The sequence below is a fragment of the Perca fluviatilis genome, chromosome 5 (assembly GCF_010015445.1).
Source record: "Perca fluviatilis chromosome 5, GENO_Pfluv_1.0, whole genome shotgun sequence".
In the NCBI taxonomy this organism is placed as follows: domain Eukaryota; kingdom Metazoa; phylum Chordata; class Actinopteri; order Perciformes; family Percidae; genus Perca; species Perca fluviatilis.
In genome coordinates, this window is record NC_053116.1 from 30,968,174 (window position 1) to 30,984,718 (window position 16,545).

The 16,545-nt window shown below is 40.6% G+C and overlaps 1 protein-coding gene across 1 annotated transcript in view; it reads right to left on the reverse strand.

The window, feature by feature from the left end:
* The window catches only part of LOC120559110 (V-set and transmembrane domain-containing protein 2-like protein), a 52,934-nt gene extending 39,931 nt beyond the window's left edge, over window positions 1-13,003 (reverse strand). Inside the window, exon 1 of the mRNA XM_039800564.1 lies at window positions 12,646-13,003. Within this exon, the coding sequence (XP_039656498.1) occupies window positions 12,646-12,763 (118 nt within the window). The 5' untranslated portion in view covers window positions 12,764-13,003. The remainder of the gene's footprint in view (window positions 1-12,645) is intronic.
* Between the last annotated feature and the right edge of the window lie 3,542 nt (window positions 13,004-16,545).

A 16,545-nucleotide genomic window follows, 5' to 3' on the forward strand; every position in this document is an offset into this window, starting at 1 on the left:
GATGGGTGGGTAGGTATGGGGGGGCACCCCTCAAAGTTCTATGGGGCTGGGCTCATTGGTGGGCCTGACTGTTTTCTTCCATATCAGCCACATGAAAGGCAGTGTGAAAAGCAAACACATTAAAGCAATCTTCAAAGTCAGTTTCCCCCAGATGCTTGAAGTCATGGGATGCTGCCTGCTGATTATGTGATGGGTTGATTTCAAAGGACTGACACAGGGCCATAACGTCACTGCTTATAGAACAGCAGGATACTTTGGAGCATGAGGTCCATGAGAGACAGTAGGTAGGAGAGAGGCTGGGTGTTCAAACCCATGAAAGTGATCACACACAAAATATTTTAAAATGTCCCTAGCCCATTGACATCTCTGATAGAATTAGCCTCCTTAGCCATGTCCCTATCCATCACTTTATATGTGATGTATGGCTTTTTTTTCATCAACGTGATGAAATACCTTAATTTGTCAGTTATAATACTAACTGGAACAGTTACGGTCAGTTTTGCCTGTCAACGTTTAAGCACATTTGCAGTTTACAATAACAACGGTGGCAGATTTCCCACTCCAGACTCCTAGTAATTTTTTTAAACAATGACTCCTTTTTTTGACTGGCAGATTGTATCATTGTTGCTAGCTAGCTTAAGCTAACATTAGCCTTATGGGTTGGTTAAAAAGACGTCTCTAGCTGACTGGTTTCCAGCTAATGTTTCAAGCCGACTCATTAATGTGTGTTTTCATATATCAATATGTTCTGTCACGGTAATCAAATGTGATTAACAGAGTATTTGTTTTTTTCTATCCAAACGAGCACTTGTCTGCCATTGTGGTTCTAGGTTTGGCTGCACATCTGTCAGTTTCCTTCTCACAGAAAACCAAATGCAGCAAACAAAAACAATAACCCATTTTGTATATATGTTTAAATATTTCTTGCTATTTGTTGTAACTTTAAAGTTATCTTCCAAGTCAGTACCCCCCATAGGCAATAACAGGGAGAATGTCACAAGCAACATCTTCTGGCCTTCAGTCTAGCCTGTAATATGGGTATTACACATTAACCTATGATATGTGTATGTTACTTTGTGCACAATAAACTTGGATGATTGTTTTTTATTAATCTAAGCAGTATTTGAATAATAACTTCACTGAAATTGACTGACAAGCAGTCTTGAAATTGCATTGCTGTAATAAATGTGAATAAAAACTAAAACAGCTCATTGCAGCGTGTGCTTGATTCTTTTAAATGCAACAAATATGTACTGGCTTTTATTCATGATTAATTTACATTTCTCAGACTCCCTCTGGAGCACTGAGGCATTGTGTGATGCCACACAACCATACAGTACCAGGACATGCTAAAACTATATAGGCTATAGCACCATCCTGCAGAGTAAACACAGTTTCTGAATATGAGTCAGATAAATGCAGATAATCTCAGAACTATATTGGCATGGTAAGCAGAAAAAAAGTATAACTGATGTCAAACCATCATACTTTAGCTTAAGATACAGTTGCATAGTTTGAAGAAAAGTCTCACACCAATCAGAGAGACTCTCCATGGAACAATGATACTTCACTAAATTATGTGGCGGCCTGCTGAAGACTGGGGAGCTCTCTCAAGCTGAAAATGACTGATCCTGGACCACGGATACATCACGTCCCCCTCTCCGCCTGCCTCCCTCAGTGAGACTGCCAACAGATGAATCCTGCCAAGTGCCTCCCCAGGAGAAGTGTATGTGTGTCTCTCTAAATCTGAGAGTCTTTGTGTGTGTGTGTGTGTGTGTGTGTGTGTGTGTGTGTGTGTGTCCACTTTGATGGCAGCATTGGCAGTAATGTGTCTAATGGAAGATAAGCAACACTCTCTCAGACAAGTCTTCACAGCCAAGCACTTCCTCCAACATCATCATGCAGAGTGCAATAGAGGGAATACTCTCTCCCCCTCCATCTCTTCGAGCACACACACAAACACACACACACACACACACACACACACACAGTCACAGTGTACACCCATGCAAAACACACACGCACACGGAATACGAGAGAGTGACGGTTTGGATCATCTGTCTCAAAGCTGCCTTTATCATCTCACACACAAAGTCTGCAGAGCCTCACACACACATGCACACACCCCGCGGGTTGGATGATGAGTCCTGGAGATGATTTTTAGTCACGGAGGGACACCTCAGAGAAAGTGCAGCTTTGGATCGTCATCCTCAAAGCTGACCACAATTATTTCTCCTCCAAAGTACGTCCTCACACCCACACACAGACACAGACACACAGACACACAGACACACAGACACACACACACACACACACACACACACACACACAGACACAGACACAGACACACACACACACACACACACACACACACACACACACACACACACACACACACACACACACACACAGTGAAGTGCTTTGCAAGAGAGTGAAGGACGAGTGCAGAAGGCACTTATAGACAAAGACAGAGGGAGAGTCCTTGACTGCTGGCTGACCCCTGCAGCTTGTTTGTGCCGATTTTGAAGAGAGCGTTCTGATCGAAGAGGAAGAAGGAGGAGAGGATTCACGGTTAATTTTACACACGCAGTGAGCATTGACAGGCGAGGGAAGGAACGAGGAGTCAAGAATGTTACAGGACACCAAAGGTCTGAGCCCACATTGTCAAGCAATGAGTACCTGAACTATTGCTGTTAGGGTTAGACTGGTAAATCGGCTGTTTCAGATAATAACGAAATAAATTCTGGGTAGCCACTGAATCCTTTTATTTCTGCATGGAAATAAAAAAAATAGTGCTGTGCAAAAAGCAGTTTCAAATGAAAAAAAAAATCTGTATTAGTCTAAAAAAAACAATGATGGTTAATTTTTACACTTAACAACAAGTTTTCTGAATTAAAGCTATTAAGAACTGTATTTGTTTCAGCTGTTTGATTCCAAAATACACTTATTAATACTTTCCTGGGATAAATTTGAAACACCATCCATTACTCCCTTTAGGCTGAAACAGAAAAACACTGCACCTTAAATAAACTGAGAATTCTATGCGAAACGTAGTATCGTCATAACATTCAAACAAGTACACCTCCTAATCTCCCATACAGAAAGAGAACTTCAAAGAACCTCCACATGAAAAAGGAGAACAGAGATGTGGAAAGTTTTTGGTAGCCTAAGCCTCCATTTTTCTCGCTCATGTAAACCCTCCATCAGTTTGAAAGCAAAAAAAAAGACTAATAAATGAAGAATGAGCTGTTATGAAGTCACTATAGTCAGGCAGTTTATTTGGATGAAATCAGTTGGATGAGAGTCTGTATGTCTGTCATCTTTGGCAGTCCTCTCTTCTCACTCCTCCTTCTCATCACAGGAGTCCCGCTGCCTTGTATCAGGGCTTTTGCGTAGTTTCTCTTTCTCGCCCTCTTGAATGTGAATCCCTATCTCCTTGAGCACGGGCACAGCGGCGTCTGTCACCAACTCCAAAAATAGTTTCAGCTAGGCAGGGTACGGGGACTGTGCCTTGACATTCTTTTCCTTGAGCTTTTAATTACATCCCTTGCCAGTTTCCATGTGTAGTCTTGGTTGAAGTACATTTTCAGTCCTTGGAACATAATTCTGCTTTGCTTCCATGCTTGTTGCAGTACTTGTTCATTTACTTGATAGTCAAGGACGTGGAAAAAAAATCATTCTCAGGGATGCTATGTTATCTTTCCCTTTAGCATTCAATGAGCCTGGCGCTCTCTCAATGTGGATATCTACATCATCTCCAAGACCCTGTTTATGCTTATTATAAACGCGTTTCGGTGATCCGAACACAAATGTACAGCTGAGAGACACATCGCCATCCACACCCATCTATCGTGTGTCTCCAGCCGACCACTTGTGTTCAGATTTTGTTACTGCCTACGTCACTTCCGCTAGAAAGTCGCTCAATTATTATGTCCACACTCAAGCCATTCACATTAGCAGTTGTGTCGCTACAGCTGGAGATATCGCTGTAGATACCCAGCAGAATCCAACACACACCTTCCATAGGGCAAAACGCAACACCACGTCCTGCATCAATGACGTATTTTCCTGTTACATCCTTGTAACGTACGCATCAGGATGCATTGGCATTCACACTACAAAAGACGTGGTCAAATGGGTCCCAGACCACCTCGGCAAGTGGATTGAGTGACCGAATCACAATGCGTTTTGGTGGGGGTATACACTTGTATTTAGCACTGTCCACTTGTGATTCTATCGCCAAAGACAAATGTAATAACACCAGGTGTAAACTGGTTCTAAGTTGAAGTGATGAGCAGATGAGGTCAGTCAGAAATTCTTCATGTCGTTTTCTTCAGAGACTTCCGTGACATCAAATGTACATATGCTGTAGGGCTGGGATGATATGCTGTTGTCCCGATTCGATTCTATCCCGATACATGGGTGCCTGTCGCAAAGTGACGCATGCGCAACTCACATCTGCACTCGACTCTCATCGGGTAGTGACACCCCGTATTAGCCTACTGCTTGTGTCGCTATGTCCACCTTCTCAACCTTTTGCGTTTATTTACATTTTTTGAATGCGCCTCTGAAGCGCTGTGGCCGCGGGCTCTGTTTGGTTTGGTTGTCATGGCAATCAAAGGCAGTGTCGGGAAAATAATCAGATACATAAAATATATTGATGACAATGACGTAAATTATATTCGTCAACACTGAGCCTGCTACACATCGAGAGTGACCTCACAGAAAAAGTCAAAGCAAAAGAGATTAGAGAGACAAACATTAAGGTAAGACTTGGTTAGTTTTTAAAATGACAGTAATGTATTGATAAGCCACCTGTGGAAATAAAATTCATATTCTAAGGTATTTTATTGTGTAACATCTCAGTGAAATATTCATAGGTTGTAGAGCTTTTTATTATGAAGGGTAAAGCAGAAATGTTGAATTCTGACCATTCTGGCATGTGTTGCCATTGATTGTCTATTCGATTATTAAAGAGAAGAAGTGCAGTGCCGTCTCGGTTCGGAAATTGAAATCCTTTTTTAAAATTTTTTTTTAAGATGGCCATTATAATCCAGTGATCTCTAAACAGCTTGCAAAGGTCAGGCAACGTTACGGAACATATCCTAGTTAGCGGCAACGAGAGCGGTTTTACCACGGATCATGTGTATGCGGCTTAATAGGCTATCCGAATCTACCTTCGTCCCACATTAGCCTACCCAAACCTCCACCTTACTCGCCGCCTATGCCTTTACAGCTTCTAAATGAAATAGATTTCAGTATTAAGAACACATTTTCTTTCTATAAAATAGACTGACCATTTTAATCCAGGTCATTGTTTTTCAATATCCAAAATATTGTCTATGATTCCCACTGTCATGTGGCAATCCTTGAAATTAAAATCACTATCACGAAGTAGATATAACTGGAATCACAGTTGAATTGCATCAGTAAATGGTGGAGAGCGGAAAAATCAACACATTAATATGAAAATGTCATGGATTATTACTTTGCGTACACTTTGCTCATAAAGGGATATGAAGACAAAGCGAGGAGACGCGTATAAGATTGATTTTTAAGTCCCAAGACAACTGTGCAGAGGTATGGTGCAGCTACAGTAATAATTCCTCTCCTCTCTGTAGTTAATCCCAGGCTGCCCTCCAGCGCTTGTCTTCTCAGTGAGGTGTATATACTGAGGTCAGGACCTAAATACATTGTCTCTACCTACCGCTGAGTGCCAACAAGCTTTAAAACTGTCAGCCTGTCCCTCACCTCTGCTTCCTCACCCGTCCTTTGTGTTTGTTTCGACCTCCCCATTACTGTAGCCTTATGTCTCTTTCTGTTTACAGACAGCAGCAGCAGCCGTGTCTTACTGTAAGTCTGAAATAAATTTAGGCTATTGGAAAGAATATCAAGGCAAACTGGGCAATAGACACCCAATGCACAGAAAACAATTATATAGGTAAAGATATATATGTGTGGTGCTTAGTCTTTAAATTGTGAGAAAGTAGGGAAACATGCTTGTACCAGTTTCCCACAACCCAAGATAAAATAAGTACGACTAACAATCCAAAATCAGAAGATATTCAACTTACAATGGTATAAAACTTCAGCAAAATCAGCAAATGCCCGACATTTTTGCTTGATAAATAACTTTTACTACTAAATGATTGTCAAAATTGCTGAAAATACATGTCAAGTAGATGCCTAAATGTGACATCAACACATTTTCATTTTAAAACACAAGCAATATAACTATATTTTAGACTGGTGTTACTTCAAAACTTGTGTGAGAATTTAGTGAGGATGTAATGCAGATTTAACATCTATCAGATTATCAGCAGGACAAGGAGCAATAGCTTCTTCCTGAAGTTATGGCTGGTATTGGCTACAGTAAACTAGGCTGGTGGCTAGCTGCTGGTGACTAGTTGAAAAATCTGATTGAGGTTTTGGTTAAATATTGAATAAGTCAATGTATTCTGTCTTGTTCTAACCAATCAGTGACAGAGCTGTCCTGCTATTATCATTTTTAGTCAACACTGAAACTGCAGAAGCAGTTGCTAGGAGCAGTTAACTAAACCTTTTTTGTGACTATATAAAAAAATGCAATTTAAAAGAACAGTTAAACATTTGTGGAAATGCACTTGTTAGATGGACTACTTTCATATCTGTATGATAAACATGCTGAATATAAAGCCTGAAATCTTAATGTAATACTGTCCCTTCTTGAAGGAACAATAAGTAAGGTTATAATGTATAAGATATGAAATATATAGTGTAGTTATTATTATATTGTAGTTAGTAATTTATATAACCTCTTCAACAAATTGACTCAAATGCATTTGTTTACTGTTATGACTGAAATAACACAGTGGTTTATTCAGTGCTTCTTGGATCTGTGCCCATATTAGCTGATGTAGAAAACAGTGTTGCAACAGTAATGAAAACCTCAAAAAACTCATCATCAGCGCATCTGATTTAGATTTTTGTCATAACAGTTGTTCTTCTGTACCTGTAAACCGCCGTCAGAACTGAAGTGGGAGTGAGTGCGAGGCGAGGAGCAGACGGGGACATTTGGTGTCTAATTCCGCAGAAGACTCGAGTAAACCCCACAAGCTGCTGCTGACAGTTTGCCAGTGATACTGCATTGGCCACTGTTAAATCTTTAATAGTCTAACAGTAGTGTGATGTCATTGCCTCAGTGTTCCAGTTTGCTTTTAGTGGAAGACCTATTTTCCCCTCACTACATGTATTATACAACACACACATTTATTATACATCTGTGCCAGGGCTGGGTTTATACTCATACATCCATCCATCCAATGTTTTCCTCTCAAACACTGCCATAGAGGAGCAGCCATGCCTGAAGCCTTTTAAGATAGTGCAGCAGCCATAAAGGATTCTGTCTTGGCTGAATGGGAAATGAGTCACCTGTTGAATTGGAAACAGTGGTTCAAATCCGATCGAATAATGCGTGTCAGAATGGGGCTGGCTTCTCTGAGGATGGTGGTCAAAATAGGGTGAAGATATAAAAGGGAAGGCTAACAGGCACAGATTTAGAATCCATATTGTTTGGGGTGTGATGGAAGTTGAAAAATGACTAAAATGGAAAGATCTGGCATCGTTAGACTGGAACTGTCAACAAGAAAACTGTTATCCATATGTCTGTTAGCATTGCCCCTGTTGTCTCATTACAATCGTTTTTCCTTTGTAAAGTTTAAGCATCTTATTGGCCCAACGGCTCATTTACCCTTCACTGATTAATTAAGGCAATTGATTGGCTGGAATAATCGCCTCGCTGGATAATCATGCACTAATTAGGAGGTAATTGAAAAGTATCAATGACTAAAGCTGCACCCGGAACATTATGAAAATCAAGCAAAGATTTCCAAACTGTTTTTCTTTCATTTCTTTTTTTTCTCCTTACTGTTCTTTGGTCCCGCTGGTGGAGCGTCAGTGGGAAAGTAAAAGGATGAATTATGAGCCCCCCCCCACCCTGCAGGGCTCAGAAACCACCAATACAAGCCAAACTTACTTACCCTTAGTACCCTTACTTACTTAGTATATTCTCAGAAAAGCAAATGAAGGCTTCTGCTCAGTTGACCCTATACTCTTGCCATTCTTTTGATATTGCTCACTGTGGAGAACCCCCGCTGTGAATTCACCTCATAACTATGGATGTCTGTCTTAGATTATTCTGCAAATATAAAGGTGTTAAAGTGAGTTCAGGTGGGTTTATCCTCATTTTATCCCTGAACATCTCATCACTCCCACCTTGCAAATCCTCATACCTGCAATTCATCTGGCAATCCTATTAGAATTAATTCTAGACTTCAGTTTTATGCACTGTGTTTGCAATATTGTACTAATTACTGCATTACAAGGCCATTTCAAATTTCAACAAGGAATTACAGTACATGAATCTGCCCTCCTCTTTTCTTTCATTCTACCCTCGGGGGGCAAAACAAAAACAAGTGTATCTCCCACACACATTTCCATAAAAATCCCACACTGTTAAAAAAAAATTATTCTGATGCGATATGTTATGGATGCGCCAACCTGCTACGAGATATTACTCATATTGCTCCGATTGGCAAGAAAAGGAGAAATACTAAATATTTGAAACTTAAATAAAGAGAGAATCCTGTAACAGGATATCAGTACTTTATACAACACATCATGCTCATGTATACAAAGCTGGCCACCTCCGGTGATGCTCAGAGGTGGGTAGAGTTGCCAAATATTGTACTCAAGTAAAAGTACTGTTACTTCAGAATAATATGACTCAAGTAAAAGTAAAAGTAGTCATCCAAATAATTACTTGAGTAAGAGTAAAAATTACTTGGTGAAAAAACTACTCAAGTACTGAGTAACTGTTGAGTAACGTCTGATTTATTTTTAACACAAGCATTCAATCAGACAGACAAAAATACAAAATAATCATCTTTAGGCAAATTATAGTTCATCCAATCAATAAAATAAATTCAAATGAATTAATTAATAACAAAATAGCTTAAATTAAAATAATCCAGGTAAATTCAAGTACTTAAAAAATAAAATCAATAAAATAATAATACAATAAAAAAAATAAGCACAAGTAACACAAATTTCCAACCCTTTATACTTTTTACCAGGCTCTGCAGGCAGAACTAGAACAAGGTAATGGAGCTGCTGTTTGGCACTTTTACTAAGGTAAACATGCTTTCAGTATGACTGTAAAGCTAACCGGTCCCGCCGCTGAGATTAAGTATGGTCACGTACGAGACTGTACAACTACGTTTGATTAATTGGTGCAACAGTGACATGGAGAGTAGCTTTGTACGGGAAGTCTCTCTCTGTAAATCAAAATAAAAAATGAGGCAAAAAATGAGGTGTAATGTGCGGCGTGTGGATAAAAACAATGACGCTAGATACCATACCGAGGTAAAAAGAAAAGTTACAAGCTCATTGTAGCCTAATGTAGCGGAATAAGAGTACAGTTTCCTTTTCACAAATCTACTCAAGTAAAAGTAAAAAGTATTTAAAACTACTCCTAAAAGTAGTTTAAGTAAATGTAATGGAGTAAATGTAACGCGTTACTACCCACCTCTGGTGATGCTTTATACCAAGTGATAGCAAAGAGACAAAAGATTTAATGGATGAATGATGATATGATATGATGGATGATGAGAATTCTAAGACCAGGACGGACACTGCTAAATCAACAGAAACCACCAGAAGCATCCCAGTAGGAGTGCAGCTGTCAGAACTTCTAACCAGAGGTTTCAAGTAGCAAGGAGTCATCCCTTAGCCAAACCATTCAACACTGTAAGATCTCTGCTAGTACAGCCTAAAGACAGGACCCCCCAGAGAGAGCGATTGGAGTTGTATATGACATCACATGTGAAAGCTGTGAGGAACACTACATGGATGAAACGGCAAAGATGACAAGAGACTGAATGAACGCTGGAAACAGACCTCACCTGACTAAAACTGGTCAGAGCACCAACTGGGAAGGAGTCAAAGATCAATGACCAGGAGTCAGTGGACGGCCAGACAGGTCAAGGAGGAAACCATCGGCAACGCCAGAAACCATCTTCAAACTGGTTACTATCCCCCCCACCATACTGTATAAGACCAGCTGTGACCAAAGTTGTACACTAAGGTCACTTGATGACAACTAAACAAACTCCATCCACTGTTGAAGACCATGAAATGTGGTTGAAGTAAGTGGAGTTTGAGTTAAAGAATAAATCTACTACCCGGTCAACTACCTGATCGTGTAGATACATGCTGCACAACATCAGAAGGATACGTCCCCTTCTAACGCAGAAGGCGGCTCAGGTTCTGGTCCGTCCGTCCGGCCCCCGCAGCTCATTCAGAACGCAGCAACTCGACTGGTCTTCTCTCACGCTCCTCCGCTCCTCCGCTCCCTTCACTGGTTACCAGCTGCTGCCTGCATACGGTTCAAGACACTAGTACTTGCATACAGGGCCACAAACGGATCAGGCCCAGCTTACATCCAGGACACGGTCAAACCCTACACCCCAGCCCGCCCACTCCGCTCTGCATCAGCCAACCTGCTTGCTGCCCCCTCACGGTGAGGGACAACTAATCACTCAACGAAATCCCGACTGTTTCGGCTGCCAAATGGTGGAATGAGCTCCCTATTGACATCAGTACGGCCAAAAGCCTACGCATCTTCCGTCGCAGGCTAAGAACACATCTCTTCCGACTGCACCTTGGATGACATAAAAAAAAAAAAAATGACAGTTGCACTTTCATATGGCTCTTTGTAGTTTGGCTCATTTACACAAATGTACTTGCACTTACTTCTTACTGTCCGAAGTTTGTACCTTCAAGGTTGAAAGCACTTAATTGGAAGTCGCTTTGTATAAAAGCGTCAGCTAAATGCCATGTATTATGTAATGTCATGAAATGTTAATCATCTTTTTCAGAAATACGCTTTTTTCGCTTACTGTCCAAGAGTTGGATGAGAAGATCAATACCACTCATATGTGTCCATTAAAAATGAAGATAGAGCGAGGAGATGTTTAGACTGGGAGCAAGGGACGTCCTGAGCTGGGCATATTTTAATAAAGCTGATTAAAATGCGATCCTTTCTTTACTAAAATATTTTGTCCAGTGTTGCAATACGCTGCCAGTGTTGCAATACGCTGCTCTCCTTAACATTTAGGTAGATATAAGTATCGGATCAGACTCTGTATCAACATATACCTATTATGACAGGACTCGGAACAGGGTAAAAAAATCTGGATCCTAACATCCGTACTGGCAGCATTTAAGAAATACCGCAACTTGTTGTTTATTGGCAAGAAAGCGAATGAGTGTAGTTTCTTAGTTCTGCTTTCTATGGACAATACACTCGCTCAATGCTGCTTACAAAACAGGTTAGATCTCAACTTACTCTTCTCAAGGTTCAACTAATCACTTTCCATGGGTGCATACATGATCATATCTAAAGAGATTATTTTATTTTATTTATTTATTTTGTGCAAAGCAGTGTCTCTTTTAAATGAAAAAAGGAATCTCATCTGTGTTGTGACCCCGCTTTGAAATTTGATGTAATTCAGGCGCACCTTTAGATGCAAATGTTGCAGTGCAGCTACGTTTGTGGCATGCACACTGAATCATGGGTGTCTGAGGTTGCCTGGGTCCCAGGTTAAGCTGCTGGGAAGCAAGTGATCATAGAGGGCATTTACAGAAGTAAGAAAAGTTGGTAACGGATCTACTGTAAGACTCAGTGCCTCAAGGGCACTGAGGCATTCAGACTTGCTGGCCATCCACTCCTCCTTACTTTATTTTTCAACCCACACAGACATCGTGCTGCCAGCACATCTGCCAAGCCGGCGGCATGACACCTGTGGAGATTGCCTGGTCGAGCCAAAGTTACTGAAACAAACCGTGACACTCTGTGTGTTAGTATGACGTACCAAATCTAAACTCTGGAGGCCATTTAGGGAAGCTCCTGGTGAGAGAGAAAGAGGCAGATCTGAGGGAGGGTTGTTCAGTATACTGTAAATTTCACGGGTATACTAAAAGAGAATATTAACTTCCATCTAGCAGCTGACATCACCTCTGCTCCATCTGGATGAATCACCTACTGATCAGGAGAGAGGGGGGGATGAGAAGCACTGGTGGATAGCTGCAAAGCTCACAGAAAACAAAATCCTATCAGTCATGAGCGCAGCCTCACCACAGACTGTTACACCACCAATTATATCGAAAACCACAATCCTTACACTCATTAGAGTGGGCTGCCACATTCATAAGTATTCAGCCTTCCAAACGTATAACTGCAAATAGTATGAACATCCAAATTCAAATAGCACTACAAGCCCTGTTGGTAGGCTACTAATAAGATGGATAGACATGCACTGACTGAATGAGAGGTTGACTAATTCATTGCACAGAGCTAAACTATTGCCATGTAATGCCTGACAGCAAGAAACTACAAGCTCCCTGGGTATACTCACACACACAATCAAAGAAAACACACATTTGCATTAGTTGGCATATTATCAGCATTGATCAGACTCTCAGCCTGTGTTTTGCTTTGTTTAATTCCTCCTCTGCATGTGAGCAGATGGCATCACCTATGCCGTCCTCTCCACTGCCCGTTTGGTGTCCGCTCATAAAAGAAAATGAATTCAGAGAAACACCTACCGTTCCCAGAGATGTGGTTCTCCACCTCGCCGTGTCCAGCTTGCGTTGTGGAGACACTAAGTTGCATGTAGAGTCCGATGTAATGTAAACTCCCCAGCAGCACTCTGAACGCTCCCATTTCTCTTCTGTTTTTATCTGTTCTCCTTTACCCTCTTTGACTTTTTCACATCGGGTGGAGTGCACGTCGAAAATATTTCTTTTATTCTCTTCTTTCTTTTTTTTTCTTTTTTTAATCCAGGTTACTTGTTCAGGCAAGGAAGACAGTGGGATCACTGTGTGCAGAATAAAGAAACGAAGAAGCTGCTGCAGCCTCTCTGTATGCCAGCAGACTGACTGAGGCTGTGCTACCGTTCAGTCGGCTCTACATGAGGCGGAGGGACTTCCCCCCGGACGGGGAGTGCCGCGGCTTGCAGTGGGCGATATTAGCATAGACGGATATTAGTTATGAGAGGAGTGATATTAGAAAACACCTTGAGCAACCTTAAACTTTACGACATTTCATTTTCCGCCAAATTAATGCGCTTTTATGAAGCGACGAGAGACCACTAAAAGATTCGAAGCCCTGACATGTCAACATTATTATGTTTTATTCATTTTAACTAAATATTCTATTGGAGTGCGCCAACATTAGCTTTAACAAAATGTTTGCTAACAGGGTGGGTAAAAAGCCTGCTTCCCATAGTGTCATGCGTCTCAGTGACCACAGGTAGTATTTATTATGTATTTATTTAATTTATTTATGTATTACATTAATTAATTAATCAGTGATTTATGAAAGATAAACAAAAAATCGAAAACTGTTAGAAGAAATGTTGCTCCTGGTAGCACGGTTGAATACCTGTTCCTTTATTTTGTTCAAATGCCCTGAAAACATGTTTTCCTCAATCACTGTTTTTTTTCTGTGAGAAATGGGATCTTAAATGAACACTATTTTCTGACAAAGTTAGAACATAATATTTACCAAAAAGCCAAGTTTTCTGAGGCTTAAAAAAAGAAAAAATAGCACACTGATCATATTCTATTTTGGCTAAGTCTATGCTTTTCTATCAGGTCATGATTTTACCACTAGCTTTTGATGGGAAGTTTATTTGTCACTACCCATTTCACTTGTCTTTAGAAAGTATAGCCTGAACTCCTAGATTGTCATTCATAGCCGACTGTCAGGACCACAGGGGTATTAAGAGTAAAGGTTATTTACTGTAATAAGTTCCAAACCCTGGTTTTGGACCTGCAGTGAGTGTTTGCTGTCAGGGAACACAGCATCCTGCAGCCTCGGTGTGTTGCTGTCCATGGTGCTGAAATGCAGTCTCAGTGTGTGTCACTTATTGAACAGCAGAAGATAAAAATCCCACTGACAAGCTGCATTACGATATGGGCTATTGGACTTTATGGAACAGTATGTAAGTGCTTGTGTAATCTTCATTGATCTTAAGGTCTTTTTCCACAATAGAGCAGCATAGCCAGGGGGTACTTTGTCCACCTTGATAGGCAGAGTGATATACTGTCTGCGTGTCCTATTTATTTCAAGGACACAACTCAGAGAAAGCCTTCTTATTACCTTAGCTAACCAGATTCCTGCATTTAATGCTTTGTGTCTACGACTAGACACAAATATCTCCATGATTTTCTATAGGACATTAAATCTAATATTGGTTTGTTTTGTCTAAAAATATGGGGTTGTATGTGTTTAGGTTGATCTTCATTGTTTGTTACACAGCAAAAGAAACATATGTGTTTTGTAATATGTATGTGCAGGAAGGTTACATTTTAATCGAGGTCAGAATTATTCTATGACAAGTTTGTAGTAATTAAAATGAGTTAAAAAATCTGTTTAACGTATAGATGTTGTTATTTTGCCATGATCACATTGTGACCCAACCTCTACTTCACATAGGGGACAGTTGTAATATTTGTACAAGTTGTCACTCATTTGTTTTTCTTCCAAAAATAGCGTTTTCCCCTTTATAAAAAAAATGGTAAGGTGTGCATAAAATTCAATTGTAATTTTTCTTGAGGGCATTCTCGTTAGTTTTTCTTCCTTTTTTTTCATTATAGTAATTATTGGAACATTGAACACAGACATTAGCACATGCATATCAGACCTGCAGGTCCATCATCATTCATCTAGAGCTCTCTGGCCCTTCAAATACAGTATATACAGCACCAATCTTTACCATTTTTGCACAGCCTGCTTGATCCCCTTAAATATTTTGATAGAGGCACGTTTCACCTCACTGGGTCTTTTCTTTGAAGAAAAAAACCCAAGTTCATAACCATCTTTTTGGATTTTGAACAGAGCCAGGGACCTGGCTGTAACCCATATCTGAATGTCAACACAATGATTGGATTACCTGACTCTGATTACCCGACTCCAATTACCCTCTTTAATAAAAGCCATTATCCCAGACATTCATGTGTTTTTTTTTCAGTCCAAGATACAGCCTTCAATAAAAGGATGAAGAAGAAAATTGCACATCTGTTCCCACAACTTTACATAATAGTAAACAGTACACAGAGGAGCAGGAAAAAAGGAAAACATACTTGATATTTTGTTTCTGTTGTGGGCTATGATGATTTCACGATGACCACAAACTGGTGGTCAGTTTACCTCTGGGTGTCATTAGGCCCCATTTACTGGGGAGTGTGGCTTAGTAATATTTTGCTATGCCCCAATAAATCATAGGAAATTAACGTGTTTTTGCAGTGTCCAATAACATGTAGGAAGTGAGAGTGGCCAATTTGGTGAAGATCCAGCAGCTGAGCATAGGCCTTGTGCTGACCACAGGTGCACCCTGACAGTTGGACAATTGCAGCAATTTACAAATTTGTTTTGAGCCAATGAGGTTGAATGATTTGCTTTATGTGTGTGAACTTGTGGAATTGTTTGGCTGCAAGGCAGGGTTGATGATGTTGAGGAACAAAGGAAAATTCTTCATCCGTTTCAGCTCTTAACACTGCTACAATCTACTACCTGTATGAGCATGTTCATGGCTGAACATAGGCTCAAAGTCTGCTGGTTGAGTTTAGCACAGTAATCTCACTTGGTAGGGGATACTGGTGGATGCCACCTTTCCCTCGTATTATCATACTGTTTTTCACAGACTTTCTTTTTTTGGGTAGGTCTTTTCACTGTTTTTCATACTGTTTTTCACTGTGCTTCAGTGACTTTACCTTCCTGAGGGTTTTCCCACTTTTTTGTTTTCGCCACAAGGTCTTCTTGTTAGGTTTACCTCACTTTCACTGAGGGTAAAAATTCCTAGTCACACTAGCTGTCATAACAGCACAAATTCAAAACCAAATCATGTAATTGCAATGGACTTAACTGTGTTGACCTATTAGGGAACAGAGATCTGGGGAGTATAAAATGAAGGAAGCTCAACAGTAACTTACAAATGAAGATGTTACTGTTAAAGCTTTGGGTGCTGTAGGCCTGTTTACACCAAAGCTTAAAGTTGCAATGCCTTTGTTCTACACTCTTTATTAATCCTTGTGCTAAATCTCAATAACAGAATACCTTCTCCTCTCAGTTCCTCCTAAAAGAGAGGAGCCCAAAACCCCAGCGGTGCACAGTGTTTGCACTCAGTCATTCGGAAAATACAATTATTCTCCTACCCCTCGGCTGTGAAATTGCTGTACAACCGCTGTTAAACACGCCACAGTCATAATCACTGATAAGAGATGCATGGGGCCGGGTCTCCTCTGCCAATACAATATGCAAACGACGCCCCGCCGTTCTACCCATCTTGTTACTGAGCAATATTAGAGTACGCAGCAAAGACACTTAGGAAAGGCAATTGATCTGAGAGCTGTGAGTGAACGCCCCCTGTTCCCTCTCGATACTGCTGCTTTCTGCCAGGATTATAGTCAGGGGATCCAGGGAGGGCGTGGTACACTAAATGA